General features: G+C 40.9%; 4 protein-coding genes across 5 annotated transcripts; 1 reads left to right on the top strand and 3 right to left on the bottom strand.

Annotated features, from left to right (window-relative positions):
- Nucleotides 1-1,709: 1,709 nt before the first annotated feature.
- Nucleotides 1,710-5,250, bottom strand: LOC144644407 (exonuclease 3'-5' domain-containing protein 2-like). Its single transcript, XM_078503888.1, has 3 exons — nucleotides 4,646-5,250; nucleotides 2,813-3,081; nucleotides 1,710-2,013 (listed from the first exon to the last, which is right to left on the bottom strand). The coding sequence occupies exons 1-3, from the start codon at nucleotides 5,123-5,125 to the stop codon at nucleotides 1,824-1,826; spliced, it is 939 nt and encodes a 312-aa protein (XP_078360014.1). The 5' UTR covers nucleotides 5,126-5,250; the 3' UTR covers nucleotides 1,710-1,823.
- Nucleotides 5,251-5,333: 83 nt separating this feature from the next.
- Nucleotides 5,334-6,903, top strand: LOC144644408 (3-oxoacyl-[acyl-carrier-protein] reductase FabG-like). Of its 2 annotated transcripts, XR_013569103.1 has the most exons (3): nucleotides 5,334-5,840; nucleotides 6,032-6,148; nucleotides 6,519-6,617. XR_013569103.1 is itself a non-coding variant. In XM_078503889.1 (2 exons), the coding sequence occupies exons 1-2, from the start codon at nucleotides 5,504-5,506 to the stop codon at nucleotides 6,845-6,847; spliced, it is 666 nt and encodes a 221-aa protein (XP_078360015.1). In that variant the 5' UTR covers nucleotides 5,334-5,503; the 3' UTR covers nucleotides 6,848-6,903. The 2 variants fall into 2 exon arrangements, 1 of the variants encoding a protein (XP_078360015.1); XM_078503889.1 differs by lacking the exon at nucleotides 6,032-6,148 and having other exon boundaries at nucleotides 6,519-6,903.
- A 3,685-nt stretch (nucleotides 6,904-10,588) lies between these two features.
- Nucleotides 10,589-15,729, bottom strand: LOC144644406 (3-oxoacyl-[acyl-carrier-protein] reductase FabG-like). Its single transcript, XM_078503887.1, has 4 exons — nucleotides 15,338-15,729; nucleotides 13,004-13,102; nucleotides 12,095-12,291; nucleotides 10,589-11,464 (listed from the first exon to the last, which is right to left on the bottom strand). The coding sequence occupies exons 1-4, from the start codon at nucleotides 15,672-15,674 to the stop codon at nucleotides 11,261-11,263; spliced, it is 837 nt and encodes a 278-aa protein (XP_078360013.1). The 5' UTR covers nucleotides 15,675-15,729; the 3' UTR covers nucleotides 10,589-11,260.
- A 955-nt stretch (nucleotides 15,730-16,684) lies between these two features.
- On the bottom strand, nucleotides 16,685-18,981 carry LOC144644456 (uncharacterized). Its single transcript, XM_078503952.1, has one exon. The coding sequence runs from the start codon at nucleotides 18,872-18,874 to the stop codon at nucleotides 17,621-17,623; it is 1,254 nt and encodes a 417-aa protein (XP_078360078.1). The 5' UTR covers nucleotides 18,875-18,981; the 3' UTR covers nucleotides 16,685-17,620.
- Nucleotides 18,982-19,643: the final 662 nt, after the last annotated feature.

Below are 19,643 nucleotides of genomic sequence, written 5' to 3'. Positions count from 1 at the left end.
ATGGAAAACCGCTGGCCTTGGAAGTGTTCTTGATGAATTGTAACGGCATTGTAACGCTTGTAAGTAACCCAAGGGCAGGTATTTTTTGCAGGTTGCAGGTTGCTGCGGTATCCGGTCATCTCTCCACCAAGAGAAGGAGTGAAAACCCTGAATATTTTTCATTCTTTAAGCGTGGGGAAGTGACTTCGCTTGGTGGCGAGTTGGTTGATGGTGAGACTCCCTGGTCACGCAAGCAAGGTTGCAAGGTGATCGGCAGGTTCAGGTAACTCAAATAAACGGCTTGTTTCAAGTCTTTCAACCTGCAACCATCGAAAAATACCTGCCGGTGTCGCGTGATTTGCCATGTGTATACCTCAGCCTTTTAAGAAAAAAATGTCATTTAAATGTCGCGCAATTCAACCTCACGGTCTCACGATGACATACAAAAGGACGGTATTAAAACAGAGTCACAAGCGCAGCAAGCTGTAAGGATACGATTTCCTTGTATAATGTCATTTGACTTACTGAGGCAAGGCAAGGCACAATCCATGACCAAGCCGTGAAGATAACGTTAGTTTTGGTGTTTCTTAAGTCACATCCGTCGCATTAAAGTGATCCATACACTTACTTAGTTAAACATCCCAAATTTCCTCATCTGCAAGAGTGAGTGTAAAACTTCACACGTTGTTCATCTTTCTTCATCTTGAGATGGGAGACCTTGAGATTCAGTTTGTATCGTAATTTAGATATGCAAACCTTTGCACAGGATAACAAATCATCCATCTGCGTTGTTGTAAAACTGTTCATAGTGATGTTTTTCGATTTGATCTTTTAAGTTTTGATTTGCACTGGTTGGCCAAAATTTGACGGCTCATTGAGTGATCATGAAACAGCCGGAAACCGTGTGGGTTTTGAGAGGCCACATTTAAAAGGCTGAGAGGTCTGTGCAAGCTCTCCTCTTTCCACCTGCTAACCCTAAAAGGACCTGTTTACATGGAGAAGAGTTGTCCCTAGTATGAGGGTATCCCTCCATACCGAGCCCTTAGGGTTAGGGTTGGTAAGGGTTAGGGTGAGAGGTTAGGGTTAGGTTAGGTTGCAAAACAAATCACAAGATAACTTTTCATAAGTTTCTTTATAGATAGCTGCGAACCGTTTATATGAGAAATCGAAAATTTGGCTTGGGGGGCAGGGTGACCCTGGGTGGCTTTCCATGCGACTATTGGCTGTGTTAGGTTCGCAAGGTATTGTAGTAAAATTTACAACCACCATCTTTTTCCTTGAGTGGATTCTCTCCCAGAAACAACAACTCTCCATCTTCAAGTGTCCAAAATTATTTTGGTTTACTTTTATCTTTCTTATGTTTGTATAGCAAAAAAGTAAAGACAAGTTTCTAATCAAAAATGTGGTTTTAATTTTTATTGGGCAACCTCAGATACTGTGCAACCTTCCCTCCACATTCCGAAAAAAGTAGTCCTATCAAATTCAGCTTGACAAAAACTCATTACTGCACCTTTCAATAAACACAAACTCTGCTCAACCAGCAGTTACATTTTTGCTGCAGTCAATCATTAGCCTGCGTAAGTCAATCATCTAAGCAGACCTCTCGGGAATCAAAGTTAACTTCAACTGATTCAAAAGGTCATGATTGTTGGTTGTGATTGGTAGATATTGATCCATTTTGATTGTTTCTGTTTTTCAAATTCGGTTGGCACCATATTATGAAGCAGAAGCCAAAATGCAGTCGTTAGTTGGGTTTTCACTTCAAAATTCGCGTGTTACTGAAAGATAAAGTAGCACGTATTCTTGGAATAATGTACCAACACATGTCCAATGAAGTAATCGGGTTAAGCCAGATTTTCAGAGACTTCTGCTTTTTCCTGTGCTATTCTCATTTCACTCAATGCCTTTTTTCTTTCACTTTCTCTTCTACGTTTTCTTCTGTTTCTATCAGTCTTAACTGCCTGTCTTAACTGAAACACATCCAAAGTTGATTTCAGCGGTAAAGAAAGAGGCATACCAATTACTTCAGTTGTCCTGTTTCAAGAGAAACAAAGCAGAAAAATTAGATTTTATTCACCCAAATGTACCGGTAAATATCTTTATAGAGCATAAAAGACAAAAAAATAAACTCAATCAGTCTCAACTGCTCAAGTTGATTTAAAACAGGTACTGAAACATTGTCATTACCATTCTCTCCCCTTCATAATTAAGGATCAGAATTGCCCTCCAAAATTTTGCAGTGTTCGCAAAATTAGGTTTCTGCTCAAAATGCTCGCAAAATTTTAATGGATGCTTGTTTGCTCGTAGTCACATATTTTTACAAGTGCTCACTTGCTCGCTTTTTAGTGGAGGCAGCTTTCTGAAGAGTGCTCATTACTCGCAAGGCTAACCTTTAACAATACTTGTGCTCACAAAGAAAAATGCTCGCAAAGACCATTCAATGTCGCTATAAGTTTGTATCCCTGCCATCGAAACCAAACATTTTTCCTGGTCTTTTTTGCGTCTGCTTTAGTTACGTCTACGTTCTTGTCTCAAATTGTCTTTAACTTGCAGACAAATGCTCCTCCCTTGTCAGCAGTCAAGACCTAAGGGGAGAGGACCAGGCAGATAACCCCTCCCCCTCCCCCTTGTCACATTTTGCTGAAAAACACAAGGAACAAAGGTAAAAAAAAAAAATGCCCCTCTCCCTCCCCCTTGGATCAAGAAAGAAAGTTCTACCTTTCTAAGTGCAAAAGCGCTACAGTGCATAACTTGCTAGCTCTTTTGGAAAACCCAAGGAGGTTCAACTCATGAGATTAGTTTCAAAGAAAGAATAATGTATTTTACAATTCACCTTTTCATTTCCTCATAGACTCTGAGTGATGCCCATGCATCTGTAGCAGCATAGTGAAGTTGTTTTTCAGTCAAATCTTCTTTTGACCAGTCAGATTGCTGAAGAAGTTTGGAGAGTCGTTGATGAAGAAAAATAGCACACATTGCTCTCAAGTTTAATGGGTCACAGTTCATTTCTTTTGCCCAAGTGAGGGTGTCCACTATGTTGTTTATACACTCTCCATAATGCTTTTGAAGTAACACAACATCATGAGCTAAGTCATGGCCCACCTACACCAAGAAAGAGCCAAACAAAAACTTTATACTGTGATAAATAAGGAAGGATGATAAATTTTAAACTTGGTAGTGAAACAAGAAAGATGTAATGTTCATTCAGCGTGGGACAAACAAAAAATCTGAGTCCTCATACAATATGCTGTCGACATTTTGCCCGGGCTTAGATTTCCAGCCTGGTTTTTGAAACCAGGCTAGAAATCTCAGTCCTAGCAGTATGAAGGACACGTGCCTCATGTGAACCTACATGCACTTGATGGCCTTGAGTCATGAGTCTCTCTGTAGCTCTGTGGATAGAATGCTCACCCCCCTTCTTATGTGACACCTTCTTATGTGACGAAGATCGGCAAATATTCTATTTGAGTTTACAATAGATTTTCTCAGCAACCAATAGGAATATCCAAAAAGCCTCACACACTTTTGTAGTCCATTACCTGCTGATTGACACTGTGCAGTTTGTTTGGTCGTACGTGCAAACACGAAAGCAGGTAATTCAATTTAGCAAACATCGTCAGTGTTGCGGTTTAAGGCTTGCGCGAGCTTACCATTAGACCTAATCTTTAAAATAATTATTTCTTTAGATTCTACATTTTATTAGCTTTTCAGTGATATATACTTTTCCAAGGTTTTGAAAAAAGAAACCGCGTATGATCAATTTTCCGGAAGACACCCCTGTTTGGGAGGTCATGGGTTTGTTCCCATCAGGGACTCAAATTTTTCTCTTTGTCCCATGCTTGTGATAATCAACCGATATATATAGACCGACTATTGAGAGTCAGCCTATGGTCGCTTGACACTCAGTGTCGGAAGCCGATAGTCTGTCGATGGTCTGTCAGTGTCAGCAGATAGTCAATTTACACCCCGGGGGGTACTCCCATATAATGGCTATATGGGTATGTGCCACTCGACAGGGTATGCTTTTTGTCTCTCTGACTCTGGAACAGGGTATAGAATTCAGCCTTTTGACTTTGGAACAGGGTCTATTCTTTTCCCAGAATCCTGATTAAACACGATCAAGTTTAGCTATGAAACTCCGCTCCTCTCATCACTTTATCTCTGAGCCACAGACGAAGTCAATTGAGCGCTTTGTGATATACGCCAGTGTTTTTATATCTATCTACATATATTTACATTGTGGATATTGTCTGGAACAGGGTACCTATTTTGCAATGTTTGTATGGAACAGGGTTGCAAATTCTGGAACAGGTCCAGAGTCTCAGCGACTCAGCAGCACACCCTCGTAGTAAATTTTAGGGATTTACACTCAGCCAATAGTCTACCAACACTCGGCCAATAATAAACCAATATGTCCACCGACTATTGACCAAGTGTTGCCACCCACTATCGGCGGACTATTGGTCAATGTGTTAACTGACTGTCGACTGATATAATGACCAACATATCGGACAAGAATACCCATAGTAAACATGATCCCTGATATATGTAGAAGTATCTGCTAGTACTGACTACCAAATAAATATTGGATAAATAAATTTATCCAATATCCACTATCTCAGTTGAAAAAGACATCTGAGCACGTTTATTTACTAACTTTACTTACCTTCAAAACTTCACCTTTGATGATGGACAACAGATACGGAGGAAGTTTATCACGAAAATTGCCCTGATTACATGTCCACAAAACAGCATTTTCCTTTGAGGCCAGTTGAATTAAACATATTCTTTGGAGTGGAGAGTCATTAGAATATTCTATATCCATACCAAGAGCTTCCTGCTTCTCAAAATCCTTACAAACTTCACCATCTTGTACTAACCGTCGTTCGTCTTCCTCATCTTTTACAACGTGAATTTTTCCTTCAAATTTACAGGGTTCCATTCCAGTAGATTTTCTTATGAAATAGTCACTTGGTAAGGCAAACGTCCTATGAAGAAAGTTCAACGCTGTTGTTTTGTTTGACTTCCCATCGCGATTAACTCGGGATGTAGAAAGACACTTTAAGGATTTCTTCTTCACTTCAATAACAACTGCGAAGTTCTGTGCAACTTTGAAGCCTCGAAGCCTAAAAAATTGTTTGTACATGTTTGATTCTTCAAAGTTCGCACTTCCCTCGTCCCTCGCTTTTCGCTTCGCTTTCGCTTCCAGTTTTACTGGGACCCAAGCCTTACCCGGTCGCAAGTTACAAGCTTGTCCCTAGGGCATGACCGCTTTCAGCGCTTTCAAGATTGTCGCAGCGGCTGCCCAACAGAACAGAAGTCCATTCCGATAATTATTAAAATTACACATTTTCTATGTGTCTATCCCAAGGCGTAGGATTGCAGAAAAACGCCTATGTACTTTGGAAACCCCATCCTGAGAAGATAGCGTTGCGTGACAGAAGAGGGCCAGAATGCATGACGTAACACGGGAGATGGCACTCAGTGACACTTGAGATCAAAGTTGCAGTGAACCCCGTCAGGAATGGCTCAATCAAACCCTCCGCTTGACTCACAGTACACGAAAGGTCGATTTGCTAACAAGGTGTCCATTATAACTGGTGGATCATCGGGGATCGGACGAGCTACTGTTAAAAGATTTGTCAATGATGGAGCTGCAGTAGCCGTGTTTGATATCAACGAACCAGACGGTAAAAAACTTCAGGATGAACTTACAGCTTCTGGATACCATGTGAAGTTCTACAAAGTGGATGTGGCAGATAAAGAGCAGTGTGTACAAGGAGTTAAGAAAGTTGCTGAAGATCATGAGGGAAAAATACATTTTCTGGTGAACAACGCAGCCATTAGCGCGCCTTGTAAGGGTAAGAATACCGGAGTCCGTACGTAATCATATTATCATGATATTGTTTAATACTGTTCGGGACTATTAAAACTGAACCATTGAACTGAACTTGAACCAACAAAACTGGGCCAATTTCTATAAAAGTCAACAAAATTTATTCAAGGAGCTAACAGGAAGGGGAATTCTTTTCCTTCTTCTCTCGTTTGTAAGGTTCCCGGATACAGAATACACTGGATTCACACTGCAACTTTTAAAATCCAGCTGAATATTGAGTGTCACGTGAAGTCACGCAATGAGGAGCCGAGTTTATACACATTTTAAAAACAGGTCAAAACATGTTAAATTTTTATCTTTACTTAGTTTCCAAAGACCAGCAGAAAATAAAATGACGGAGGGACTAGCCGATTTCTACACTTGAGTTGAAATTAGAAGGGGGGCCTCTTCCGTCACTAGTCAGCCCCCCACTTGGAAAAATGTTCCGTCGTCCCTGAATTACATCTAAAAGGAAGAAAGAAAAATTACGAAGAACAAATATGTATAAAAGGGGGGGTAAAACAAAACTGGAAAGGAAATTCTTTTTCAGTTACAGTTTATTTGCTGGTGTTTTTTTAAAAAGGGTTTTGGTGACGTGCCCTTATAAATGACAGTATTTGAAGATGATATAAGTAATAAGAGATGACCCTCTATCTATTCACAGGTCTGGATTCTTCAAAGAAAGACTGGGATAGACTTTTGGGTATAAATCTCATTGGTTATTCCAACATGGTGCAAGCCTGTTACCCATTTATGACAAAAGGTACCTTACTGCATGGCCATGTGCTTGTTGTTTTGTGTCAACTCAGTGTTGTAGAAGCGCATACACCCTGTGTGTGTAGCAGACCCATGTTTCCTTTTCGAGATCAAGGCAAGAGGCACATGAAATCTTGGGCACGAGACGGAGACGGCATGCTCTGGCTCGACTTTGTCTTAAGCTTTACAGGGCACCTCGTGCACTCTTGGAAAGGAAACGACTGCTATGCAGGCTAGAAGTGCAAGAATGATTTAAATTTTAACATACTCATCAGGTTGGTTGATTGACCTTTTGCTACTGCTTTTGCTACTGGGGGGGGGGTTGCCGTGTTGCTTGTCTAAATATAAAAATGCGCCGTGTCATTGTTTTATCAAACTTCGCGTTGCTGTCGCTAGTAAAATTGAAGGAAAATTACTTGTCATTGTCGGAATTTAAATTTTTCCAAAAGGGTTGTCGTTTGTCGCGATTTGATTTGATTTGCTGTCACTACTTTTTGGGCCATGTCGCTTGTCGGAATTTACCCTGGCAGGGCCTCAATTTATCCAAATCCTACTAAAAAATTGCTGCAAAATTGCATTTGATTAGTCAGCGAAAGTCAGTGTGTTATTCAGTCAGTCACTGCAATTGGTCAGTCAGACATTCAGTCATATTCAGTCAGTTGGTTGGTCAGTCAGACAGTCTGTCTGTCAGTCAGTCATTAAACTGGACGCATTTTGTTAGTTCAATTGTCAAATAAACTAAAATATAGTGACCCGTAGATCCCAACTTACTACTCGCGATCATACATTTTGGAGTAGTTTGGGCTCTGTGGTGAGACTGAAACACAAAATAGGCAACTTATACCATCAATATTGAATTCCCAATTTTGGAAGCTAAGGTTGCCAAATACAAGCAGACAAGTGCTTATTGGTATTTCTGGCCGACATTTAAAAAATGATCTTGACATATTATTTTGCAGGCAGAAAGAGTTCTGGGTGAAAGCCGGAAGAGCTATGAGCCAAATGTTGCCAAGCGACAGATGATCGGGCGTTTCTGTGAGCCTGAGGAGGTAGCAGCAGCCATCACCTTTCTGTGCAGCAAAGATGCTTCAGCTATAACTGGCACAGACTTGGCAGTCGATGGAGGATATTTGGCTTTAGGTCCCGAGGGAGTTGGAAAATAAAAGAAAAATAGATTCTGTCGGCTGATAGTGGATGAGGGGGTAAAGCCCTGAGTCGACTATCAAAAGAAGACACAAGCCGAGAGCAAGACAGTCTAGCAAGACAGTTTAGCATGAACCAGAGACTGATATATTCGAGAAAAAGTTCAGTGGAAGTGGTTTATTCATGTTTTGGATTTGGATTTTCTTTTTTTTTTTGGTTTTGGGCAATTATACTTGTGCATGCACATTCCCAGGGCAGTGTATCGAAAATTATTAAAAACTAGTAATGGTATATTGCAATTCCTGCATTTTGATTGGTTAACAGGCAATGGTATATGAGCTCATATACCATTGACCACAAATATGGTAGCCGATACACGTCAACGAAAACAGCTGGTGAGCTCAAATATTGGTCAATTCTTGAGGCGTTTTTAATAAAACAGTTATTCCACTCGCGCTTGCTGGATATGAGATCGTTATAGCCAACTCGGTCTCGGCGCTATGCGCCTCTTTGGCTATCTACCAATCATATCTAACGCACGCTCGTGGAATAATTGTTAATCATAGCAGAAACCCATAATCATAGTCAATCAGATTTAGTTTGCCTAATAGTCGGTTCTGCCCGAAGTCTAAACCTTTACCCTTTTATATACTATACACCTTTAACATTTTTAGAGCGCAGTGAATGAATGGATATTGCAACATCCTTTAGCTCGAGACTTCGATGTTCAATGCCCTTTGGGAGGGAAGGGGTTGGAACATAAAAGTCATAACTCCCTAACGGACAGCATCCTAAAGGCAACCCAAGCTGTCGTTACAGGAATCATTGCGCAAAATTACTCTTTCTGTTTATCTGGAGCCTTGCAGGAGTTCTTGTGGTAGTGTTTAGGCGGTAGTGTTTTGTGGTAGTGTTTCTTTCTCGTTTTATCTCTCTCCCTTTCTAATTTCCTTGAACTTCGTGTCTTCATGATCAGTTTTTCAAAGCATTAATGCATCCCGGCTTCGCATTGACTCTCTTTCTTTTAAAAGGACCCCGAACGGAAAACTATCTTTCGGGTTTTATAAAGGCAGGTTATATAATCTCAAGCAAGAAACGTTTATGATAATAATAATCAACTTTATTTAACGAGTGAATAGCCTCGGTTCCCGAGCAATTCTTTAACTCAAAGTGTGTCCATCGTTGCTTTTATTTGCTACGCTGACAATTGGCAGTCAACAGAGAAGGAACTTCCAAGCAATTTTGTACTAGCCCTTGGTGCCAGTGACGAGAATGCTTTTCCAAACACCATCGCCTTTTCCGCATTGCATGCATTCTAGCAATCAGTAGTGCGGATGCTGAGCAGTCCTTTTTGCCCATGAAACTGTTTCAAGAGCGCTTCTCCGATTTCGCTGTTATTGCTGTGCATTACTCTGAGAGATTCGAGATAGAAGAGAGATATGAAAGGGCATTGAAATAGCTCATCCAAGAAGAATCTCTTAAGCTACATTGGTCGATCAACGAAGCACATAGAAAAACGACAATTAACTGTAGTTGATACGGCTATCCCTTTTCATCATGCATTATTATTTTTGGTTTTCTGGTTAAAAAATAAGGTAGCCTCCAGATTTTACTTCATGCCTTCACAAACGCTTTTCGAGCCTCAGGAATGCTGGAAATGGCGTTTTAGATGGTAAAATCGGAAAAATAATTCCTCGGGGAGTATGCCTCCCCGACTCCCATAGAAGATCGCGCCCTCGACGCTCGCCATCCACGCACATGACGTTGAACCTATTGAAGGTGTACCCCCCCCCCCCCCCCCCCCCCCTTTAGGAATTCCTGGAACTGCCCCTGTTCACCCAGAGAGGCTCACCGGCTAAACTTCTGGGCAGTTGATTTAAATGAAAAAGAATTAATTCCCGAGAATTTTGACGTACAGCATGTAGCTTCAGATTTGACCGATAGCCAGCGAATAGTCTCTCCCGCTTGGGGATAATATAGAGGAGAGAGAGAAGAAAGAAAAGAGCGGGAAAAGCCTGCAATCGCCTGAGTAAAATGGACTGCAGACCTGCAGGCCGCCGATAGGGCAGAATAATACAAAGGGAATACAAAGAACTTTTCTGCCCAATCAGGAGGCAGTATTCAGAAAGCTGTTTGGAACTGGCCTGGTAAAAACTCTTTCCCCAGGGGCACCTTTCATTCACTCCAACTTTTCTATGCCGAACTTTTTTTCTCGAAGTTTAGCGTTTCCCTCGCCCCCGCTAACTGCCTCTGGGTCTCCGAGGATGGAATCAATCGTAAATAAGCTATTTGCAAAATACAAACAAATTATGCAGAAAAGTAGAATTGGGTGTTTAAAAGGTAAAGTTTATATTGTTTGTAAAGGAAGTGTAAGGCATCGGACGTGGATATAAAAGCTGAAACAATAGCCGTGAATAATGAGGACACTCACTTGGAAACATTGGAGGCCCAATTTTATTGCCTTAGGCCATCTCAATAAAATGTTTCGTTTCCCATCGCACGACCGACCCTTTTTTTTTTCGAAATGTAAAAAAAAATTCCAGATTCACTAGTCAAAGAGGCAAGTAGTTGAAGTTACAAGCACACGATCTTGTTTTATTAACAACAATTGTTATGATGTGATGTTCCTAACCTTAATTAACATCGATACTAAGTTTTTCAAAGGCTGTTTCGTGCCAAGGGCATTAACGATTGTTCCAACATTTTCAGCGAGATCAACTGAAACAAAATCTTTCGGTTCTGCATCTCCTGGCTTCTTAAATAAACCCAGATCCCTTTAAGTGTTCATTCTTTTTTTTTTTGCCCGACCGACCGACCCACCATCACAAGACACGGGGCGATGGGAAACCGAAACGTTTTATTGGGATGGCCTAACATGGTTTTAATGACCTTGAAACTTGCGAGCCATATCAATTGATGATGAATCTCGAGATTGTCCAATTTTAAAAAAAATTCATAGAGCGGTTTCCAAATTATCACTTTTGCAGGCATAGACCAAAAAAAATGAATGCACGCTCATCAAACCCTTTTTCTCGCAATCAGCCAAAGCAATTCCCATCACTGTTTTACACGCGATTTTAAATGGAATCAAACTACTACGAGATTAGCAATCGATGATTACTGCGTAGTTCATATCAACAAGAAAAAGTCGTACTTACTGGATACTGTATTTATTATTGACGTACCAGGGAAATATTTCCCATAAGAGAAGATGATAAAATTACAAAATGATAAAATAACACTCATCATGTACGTTAATTCCGAGTGGTTCAAAAGGTTCTAGCTTCACGAGATATGAATCTCGTGCATTTTTTGGAATCAAGTTCGGAATAAACGATTTCTAGGGGTATAAGCGGCATGCTAGTATTAAAATTGGGTTAAGAAATTGCTCAGAAACGACTGTTAGTTTACATTTAACGTCAGGTCTGTACAGATACTTTTTAATATAATCTGTCTCAAAGCAGAAGTTTCCGGCCTGACTTTCAGCTCTATGTCATTGTGAATCCTTTTTTACTGTCCAGTTCCCTCGGGACCTAAAGCTAATAACCCTCCATCGACTGGCAAGTCTGTGCCAGTTATAGCTGAAGCATCTTTGCTGCATAGGAAGGCAATGGCTGCTGCTACCTCTTCAGCCTCACAGAAACGCCCGATCATCTGTCGCTTGGAAACGTTTGGCTCATAGCTCTCCCGGCTTTCGCCTAGTATTTTACCTGTCTGCAAATAACATATTTCAAGATTATTTCTGAAATGCCAACCAAAAATACCACAAGCACTGGAAATGCTACTTATGACTACTTATTTGGTAACCAAGTTTTGAAATTGTAAGTCTCACCACAAAGATCCAATTTAATAATTAAAAATGCATGATCGCGTGTTAAGACTTTATTGTAGTTTATTTTTAAAAAAAATGAACTAACAAACCACGTCACAAGTTTAATGACCGACTGACTGACTGACTGACTGACTGACTGACTGACTGACCGACTGACTGACTGACTGACCGACCGACTGACTGACTGACTAACTCTCTGACGGATTGACTGACTGACTCACAGATAAATGAAAGACAGTAAGACAGACAGACAGTCTGACTGTCCGACTGACTGTCCGCGGACTAACTGACTAACTGACTGACCGGTTGACTGACTAACTGACTAACTGAATGACTGACTGGCTGTCTAACCGACAGACTGTCTGACTAACTGTCGTATTTACGTTTTAATAATACAACAAGATTCTAATGCAGTTTTGAACTTGTTGAACTTTCGAGAAGGATTAAGATAAATTTAATTGTTGACAGGCTGTCGTAGTTTTTAATGAAAACAAGCAAGATATAAGGCTTACCAGTTCAGTCCAGGTATATCCCGGACTAATGGAGTTTACTCTGATTCCATGAGCTGATAAATCCAGGGCCATACACTTGGTCATTGTTGTCACACCTCCTTTACTTGCCTGATATGTCCAGCCCGCTGAAAAGAAAGGTTGAGCACGATGGGCCTGGACACTACTTATGTTAACGACAGCGCAGTCCCAGGGTTCTGCTGCAAAACCAAAAGACAGTAAACTAAAATCATTTATGCTGGGAGGTGGGGGGGGGGGGGGAGTACCCCTATAGTGGCCTAAGAAAAGTGTAGGTATTGCACGAATTGGAGCATAGAAAAGAGTAGGGAAAACTGCCATATGAGGGTCTTTCCAAGTATATCGAACAGACCAACTGAACGGTTAGTTCGTTGGTCGGGGTTTATTCAAGTAAAAAATTTAAGGAAAAAAGATGGAGTATCCCTTCTCCACTTAGTTTGGCAAATAAGCAGCGGAACATGTTGAACCTTTAATTCGCGTTAAATCAAAAATGACAGGAAAACAGTAGCGAAATACAAGGAAACTGCAGAAGAGTGCGAAAGATCAAAATTTGAGAAGTTTAAAACGGAAATCGAAAACAGTAATTTGCCGAGAGCAGTAGCGTTTATTGGTCAATCAACCAACTTGAGTAAGTTCAAGTTTGAAACTTCTAGCCTGCACAGCCGTCGTTTCCTTGCCGAGAGCATGAGAGGTGCCGCGTAAAGCTCAGGACGCGAGACAGTAGTAACTTATGTAAATGTGTGTTGAAAGTGAATGCAAATGAGGTTTCTCCTTGTCAATATGATGTTGTCTCGTTCTCGAAAGGGAAAACGTCGATCTGCGCGTTACACAGGCTATTACTCTTCCACAACACTATATTGACACAAAAATACAAACACGTGGCCACCGAGTTACCTTTAGTCATAAATGGGTAACAGGCTTGCACCATGTTGGAATAACCAATGAGATTTATTCCCAAAACTCTATCCCAGTCTGCCTTTGAAGAATCCAAACCTGTGAAAAGGTAGTAGATGGTAAGCTCTTATTACTTCTATTCAGATCTCCAAATACTGTCAAAAGGGGCGCGTCTAAAATTCACTTAAACCCTTTTACAATACAATACAATACAATACAATACAATACAATACAATACAATACAATACAATACAATACAATACAATACAGCTTAACCTCCATCCTAGCATCAGCACTGCACTGATGAGGCCCAGAAGGCCGAAACAGTACTGTCTGCAGTTAATCTAAAATCTAAAATGTTTAAATGCACTACCTGAGAATATTATAAAACGCGTCAGCAAAAAAAGCTGTAACTGGAAAAAATATTTCCAGTTTCGTTTCACCATTTTTAACATTGTCTCCTTTCCTTTCTTTGCCCTGTTCTCAAGTGCGTGCATTTTGTCTTTCCAAAGTGTGTCTCGACGTTTCTCTTCCCGAATATAGAAAAATCTTTAAAGGACCCAGGGCCAGGTTGGATTAGAGGCAATAGCTAACTATGGGGTACGTAGCCCGCAAGCGGGCTGTCTCATTAGGGAAAAAACGGCATGCAGTGCATGCAGAAGCGCTGACGTTTCACAAAGGGTCTAACATAATTGAGGACGGGATAAAGACTGTTATCCAATTGCAGTGTACATTTTTTAAACCTAAGAAGCAATGTTCGTGATTGTCTAAATAGCATAGTTAGGATATTATGGAATTCAAATAAATACAGAATTAACAGTAGGCAGGCCAAGGATGCAAAGTTAATAATACATTTTCTTCGTAGATTTGCTCAATTGAACAACAGTAGATTGCGTTATATTGTAGTGTGTGACTTCCGATAAACGACATACGATACGCGGGAGCTAGCTTTTTTAAAAGCTGCGAGAAAGGTCAAACGGTCTCTTGTTCACGACGGCCCTTAAAATTATAAATGTTAGAAATTTCTGTCTACTAATTCTAATAGATCCCATCATATGTAATTAGTCTCTTTCGTTTATACATTGTAGTGTTCCATTCTAACTGCACGGGAGTATTTTGCTTTTGTGTTCTATGCGGCGATTTCTTGTTATCAAGTTAAACTTGATTTCTGTTCGACCGAAACAGACAAAAAGACAAAAAGATCGGGTCGGTCTTGCGATGGCAATAAGCGATTTCCTGACGTCATCGCTTAATAAACGGCATGCAGTGCATGCAGAAGCGATGACGGGATTGAGGGCGGGAAAAAGACTGTTATCCAATTGCAGTGTACATTTTTTAAACCAAAGAAGCAATGTTGGTGATTGTCTAAATAGCATTAAGTTAGGATATGATGGAATTCAAATAAATACAGAATTAACAGTAGGCAGGTCAAGGATGCAAAGTTAATAATACATTTTCTTCGTAGATTTGCTCAATTGAACAACAGTAGATTGCGTTATATTGTAGTGTGTGACTTCCGATAAACGACATACGATACGCGGGAGCTAGCTTTTAAGCTGCGAGAGAGGTCAAACGGTCTCTTGCCCACGGCGGCCCTTATTATTATAAGAGTTAGAAATTTCTGTCTACTAATTCTAATAGATCCCATCATATGTAATTAGTCTCTTTCGTTTATACATTGTAGTGTTCCATTCTAACTGCACGGGAGTATTTTGCTTTTGTGTTCTATGCGGCGATTTCTTGTTATTAAGTTAAACTTGATTTCTGTTCGACCGAAACAGACAAAAAGATCGGGTCGGTCTTGCGATGGCAATAAGCGATTTCCTGACGTCATCGCTTAAAAAGGACAAAATTGGGGGAAATTTAGTAGCGGCTACAGGGAAGGGACCATTTAGGTTCCCTTGAGGCCCGTTCAAAGAACCATTTTTTTTTTCAGTCAGGTCGTTTTCAATCCCGGTGCCCACCTTTCAAATCTAGCGTAGAAATCTATCAGTCTCTCCATTATATTATTTCCCGCTGGTCTTCAGAATTAACGCAGAAAATTATGTATAAAGGATAAATCCGTCGGTCTCCTCATTGCGTGACTTCACGTGACACTTAATATGAATCACATGCACACCCACTGGAGTTTCATAGCTGCGGTGTATTCCGTATTCGTCGTATTCGGGAACCGTATAAAGAGTCTATAAACCAGCTCTTTGAATGAATAGTCGATGCTTTTGAAATTGGCTTAGATTTGTTGTGCGAATAGTCGAGTTTTAATAGGAACAAGAGAATTTCAAAATACCGGTAAATTAACTGACTTGCTAAAAACCCGGGTCAGGTCATACTCACCCTTACAAGGCGCGCCGATGGCTGCGTTGTTCACCAGAAAATGTATTTTTCCCTCATGATCTTCAGCAACTTTCTTAACTCCTTGTACACACTGCTCTTTATCTGCCACATCCACTTTGTAGAACTTGCCATGGTATCCACAAGCTGTAAGTTCATCCTGCAGTTGTTTACCGTCCGGTTCGTTGATATCAAACACGGCTACTGCAGCTCCATCATTGACAAATCTTTTAACAGTAGCTCGTCCGATCCCCGATGATCCACCAGTTATAATGGACACCTTGTTAGCAAATCGACCTTTCGTGTACTGCGAGTCAAGCGGAGGGTTTGATTGAGCCATTCCTGACGGGGTTCACTACAACTTTGACTGCTTTGTTCTCAAGTGTCACTCTCGTTATCCGTATCGTGACGCGCGACAAATGACACCGGTCACGTCATGCTTCGCACGCAAGTTCTGGCCCATTTTCTGTCACGCAACGCTACGCTCTCGGGAGGGTACGTATCTAAGCGGGATCCTTTCTCGATCTCTCCCGACAGTCCCGAGAGCGTAGAATCGGCGTGACAGAGAGAAAACCAGAACTGGAATAATAAATTAAAAGAGGTAAAGCCCCTCCCTCTTTGTCACGTGATTGCTGACGATGGAGCTGCAATAGCCGTGTTTGATATCAACGAACCGGACGGTAAACAACTGCAGGAGAACTCGTTGATTCAAACTAAAAGTCTAATCCTATCTTGGGCGCTATAATTTGACTGAAAAATACTCACTTTCACAAAATAAAACCAACAGCGGTGACACCAGTTACTAGCTACAAAAACAGTTTGGATGCAGGGGACCACACAACGATGAATAAAACGACTTAGCTTGTCTGTTGCCGGACGGATCTCTTGTTTACGAAATGCTCGTACCAGTCGTCACTCCAAGTGTAAATAAAATCAGAATAATTGCAAGGCTGGTACAACGACTGAAGGGCAAAATTTATCGGCCAATATTTCGACTAGCAGAGCTGTTCTTCTTCAGGGCCAATTTTAGAGTCGTTATTTTCCTAAAGACGAATAGCTCTGCTGGTTAAAATATTGGCCAATAAATTTGGCTCTTCAGCCGTAGTACCAGCCTTGCAACCAAACTGGTTTTATCAGTTTGAGCTACAAGCTACCAGCATGGACAGACAATTGTCCCTAGACCGACCCTTGGCCCATCTCTCCCGAGAGCATGCGAGCGATGCATGACCTGTGTCAATTGCTTTGCCACTTTTCAGGGATCGAAGTTGGGGCATGAAGCAAAAGGGAAAGGTTTACTTAACGCAGACTATACCACACACACCTTAACACGCAACTAATTATTTCTCCACATTCATGATGTCATATTTTTTTTAATTTGCAAAACCTATTTTCAAGTTATTCTCTTCTGTAAGCTTAATTCTAAAAATATATTCTTTTCTTCTACATTAACAAATTAGGAGATAATATTAAATAGTTTGTTCACATCATTTGAAACTAAGAAATCTAAAATCTATCAAAAAATAAATAAGACGAAATGAACCTATATGAATCTACCCAATTATATTATTTTACATTCTTTTTACAATAATCTATATCTTGAACCTTCCGAATTAAAGTATCTCGATCGATCCTGTTTTGCTGTAACTCATTCAAAAAAACCCTTTTTCCTAGAGTTTTTCAACGCTCGAAACATTCTTCTGGGCTCTGGCCTTTTTTTTTACATTGAACAGATTAAAAGATTCCTTGACTTCGGCTAAACTTCAAACAGTTTAAAGCAATTGAAGGTAAATTTCGAAGCACGTATTTTTACAAAGTATTGATTTTGGATCTTAAAACTGTACGATTTCTCTAACTTAATACTTGGAAAATTATAGTCCCCCTTATTAAATAACCAAAACATCACGGGAATAAATACCGTTAATAGAAAACTGGCCCGCTAAGGAACTTTAAAAAATACATAGCCGTTCACACTGTGAACAGGCATAAATAAAACTGATCACCCATGGAAAAAAAAACCTACAACTAGCTGGTTGGTCATCCCTGGATGGCGTATTAATCTTTCAAAGACCTCAAAACTTTTTGTTTAATCTTAGAAAATACTATGTAGTAGTTATCTCGTCTCCAGGGTCTTCTGCATTTGATCTACAGACTGATTTTCAAATGCTAAAGCGATTTTGTAAATTGAGTCCACGATTTGGTCTAATTTCCGTGATACTGGGCGTTATTAATTACCTTTGCTGCAAGTCAACTCTCAAAGCCTAAAAGCCAAAGGCTTGCTTTTTCTTATCAAGGAGGTTTAGGTGGGGCTGGTTTTCTCCTTGGCATTCCAAAACCTTTCTTTTTCTTGTTGAAACCAATTGGTACTTCCCACACCTTTCTCGGTATGTGCGTATAGTATGTGAATACAAAGGCTCGGGTAATGTGTTGTCCGCAACGTGTGTGCTTTAAACTCGTCATTCTTTCCATGTTATCTTCCCTTCGTTTCAACAACAACGCCTTCCTCCTGGCGGCCGCTTGAGCAGAACGCATGCGCGCTAAAGCTTCCAACCGGCGTGCCATTTCAATGCGTTTCTGTTCCTCGCGAAGTCGTTCCTGCTCGGCTTCTTCCCGTTTGCGCATTTCTTCCTCAGCCCGCTGGCGCTCTTCTTCTTCTCGCCTCAGCCTTTCCTCCTCTTCCTGCCTTAGCTTTGCCTCCTGCATTTCAGCTATCCGCCTCATCTGCTCGCGATACTCTCGCTCTTCTTGTATCCTGCGCAACTCTTCTTCTGCTTCGCGTATCTTCTCCTCCTCCAGCCGTCGTTCTTCCTCCTCTTCCTGAAGCGCCAGGAGACGTTCTTCCTCCAGTCTTTGATCCTCTTCAAGGCGCTCAAGTTCTTCCTTCCGCCGCCTCGCTTCCTCAATTTCGGCCATTCTTTTCTCGCGATTCATTCGCTGTTGTTCAAGTTCTTTCTCTCGCTCTCTTAACTCCTCTTCTCGCTTCTTCTTCTCTTCACGTTTCTTTTGTACCTCAAGCCTTCTTCGCTCGGCTTCAGCCGCTCTCCGCGATTCTCGCTCTTCGCGTGCCTTTTTCTTGGCTTCCTTCAGTTTCTCCAGCGCTTCTTGTTCGTGTTTTTTGGCTTCTTCCTCCTCCTCCACCCTTTTCATCTTCTCTTCTTCAATGTTTCTCTGCTTCTCTTCCGCCTCTGCCTTAGCTCTGGCTGCCTCTTCTTCGCGCTCCTTCATCAAGCGCATCTCTTCCTCTCTTATTCTCTTCTCTTCTTCCTTCCTTTTCCTTTCCTCTTTTCGTTGATCTGCTCTTAGTTTCGCCAGCTCCTTCTTGGACAATTTCTTGGGTTTAGACGGCGCGTGTGCATCTTTTTTCTCCGGTGGAACTTCACGGGCGACTTGTGGCATTTCTATGGTTTGTACAGACTCTTGTCTTTTAATTGTTTCATTTGCAACAGCACCATCATTAGGCTGATTGACAGTGGCGGAAGTGACGTCACTTTTACCCTGCTCCTGAATGAACTGTCGTAGTTCATCGTCCATTCCCTCTAGCATTTCCGGTGTGTTGAATGCATCAAAATCTATGTTTTCCGGGTCGATAGGAGATTCGTCTTTCTTTTTCGAAGATTTGGGTGGTTTGCCGGGTTTCTTTTTTAAATCAGCTTTCTGCAATTATAGAAATAAACCGCTTTAATTTCTAATTCACCACTCTCTGCTCTCAATTACTCATAAAGATGTTCTCACAATAGGGGTGGATATCCTTTCCAGTTAACTACAATAATGACACGATTCTCTTCTAATGTTGGAACATATTCAATAATCATCAATCATCGAAATAAGTCTCCTCCTTTCAAACAAAGCGTCAACCTTGTGGACAGAAGCAGAAGAAGAAGAAGTTGCAGAAGATACTGCAACTGACAGTGCGGCTGCCTGAGCCAGACACTTGGAAGAAAGTTGACCAATCAAAACGATAATCGACAACAATGGATTGTTATCCTTTACGTAAACAGACCAAAGGCGTTGGAGCATTCAGAAAACTGCTCAACAACAATTTTTTTTTCTGTTTTACCTCAATTAGCATACGATCGACTCCGCTATATTGTACACACTCTACAGATCCGACCCTCGGCAGAAAGGATAATAATTATTTATTTTACTAGAATAAATTAACTTGAAAACTTGTATTGTGACTGCAAAACCGAAATTGTTGACAACCGTTCAAAATTTAGGATCGAAACTAACCAATCAAAAAATTACAAACTTTCCCGAGAAGTCCGCACCTTCTGTAACTTTGTTGGATTTTTAAGTTTTGTTGCTGAACTAC

This window comes from Oculina patagonica, chromosome 2 (assembly GCF_052425735.1).
Source record: "Oculina patagonica isolate OP01 chromosome 2, crgOcupat, whole genome shotgun sequence".
Classification (NCBI taxonomy): Eukaryota; Metazoa; Cnidaria; class Anthozoa; order Scleractinia; family Oculinidae; genus Oculina; species Oculina patagonica.
This window is presented reverse-complemented; position numbering and strand designations above follow the sequence as displayed.

What these genes read in the sequence shown, in the direction of transcription:
- LOC144644456 (XM_078503952.1), bottom strand. Translation starts at nt 18,874, where the DNA reads ATGCTAGAGGGAATGGACGATGAACTACGACAGTTCATTCAGGAGCAG.
- LOC144644408 (XM_078503889.1), top strand. Translation starts at nt 5,504, where the DNA reads ATGGCTCAATCAAACCCTCCGCTTGACTCACAGTACACGAAAGGTCGA. An exon ending in CATTAGCGCGCCTTGTAAGG is followed by an intron (nt 5,841 to 6,518) that starts GTAAGAATACCG and finishes ATCTATTCACAG; the next exon opens with GTCTGGATTCTTCAAAGAAA.
- LOC144644407 (XM_078503888.1), bottom strand. Translation starts at nt 5,125, where the DNA reads ATGTACAAACAATTTTTTAGGCTTCGAGGCTTCAAAGTTGCACAGAAC. An exon ending in TCAAAGGTGAAGTTTTGAAG is followed by an intron (nt 3,082 to 4,645) that starts GTAAGTAAAGTT and finishes TTCTTGGTGTAG; the next exon opens with GTGGGCCATGACTTAGCTCA. An exon ending in GTCTATGAGGAAATGAAAAG is followed by an intron (nt 2,014 to 2,812) that starts GTGAATTGTAAA and finishes CTCTTGAAACAG; the next exon opens with GACAACTGAAGTAATTGGTA.
- LOC144644406 (XM_078503887.1), bottom strand. Translation starts at nt 15,674, where the DNA reads ATGGCTCAATCAAACCCTCCGCTTGACTCGCAGTACACGAAAGGTCGA. An exon ending in CATCGGCGCGCCTTGTAAGG is followed by an intron (nt 13,103 to 15,337) that starts GTGAGTATGACC and finishes ACCTTTTCACAG; the next exon opens with GTTTGGATTCTTCAAAGGCA. An exon ending in GATATACCTGGACTGAACTG is followed by an intron (nt 11,465 to 12,094) that starts GTAAGCCTTATA and finishes TGTTATTTGCAG; the next exon opens with ACAGGTAAAATACTAGGCGA.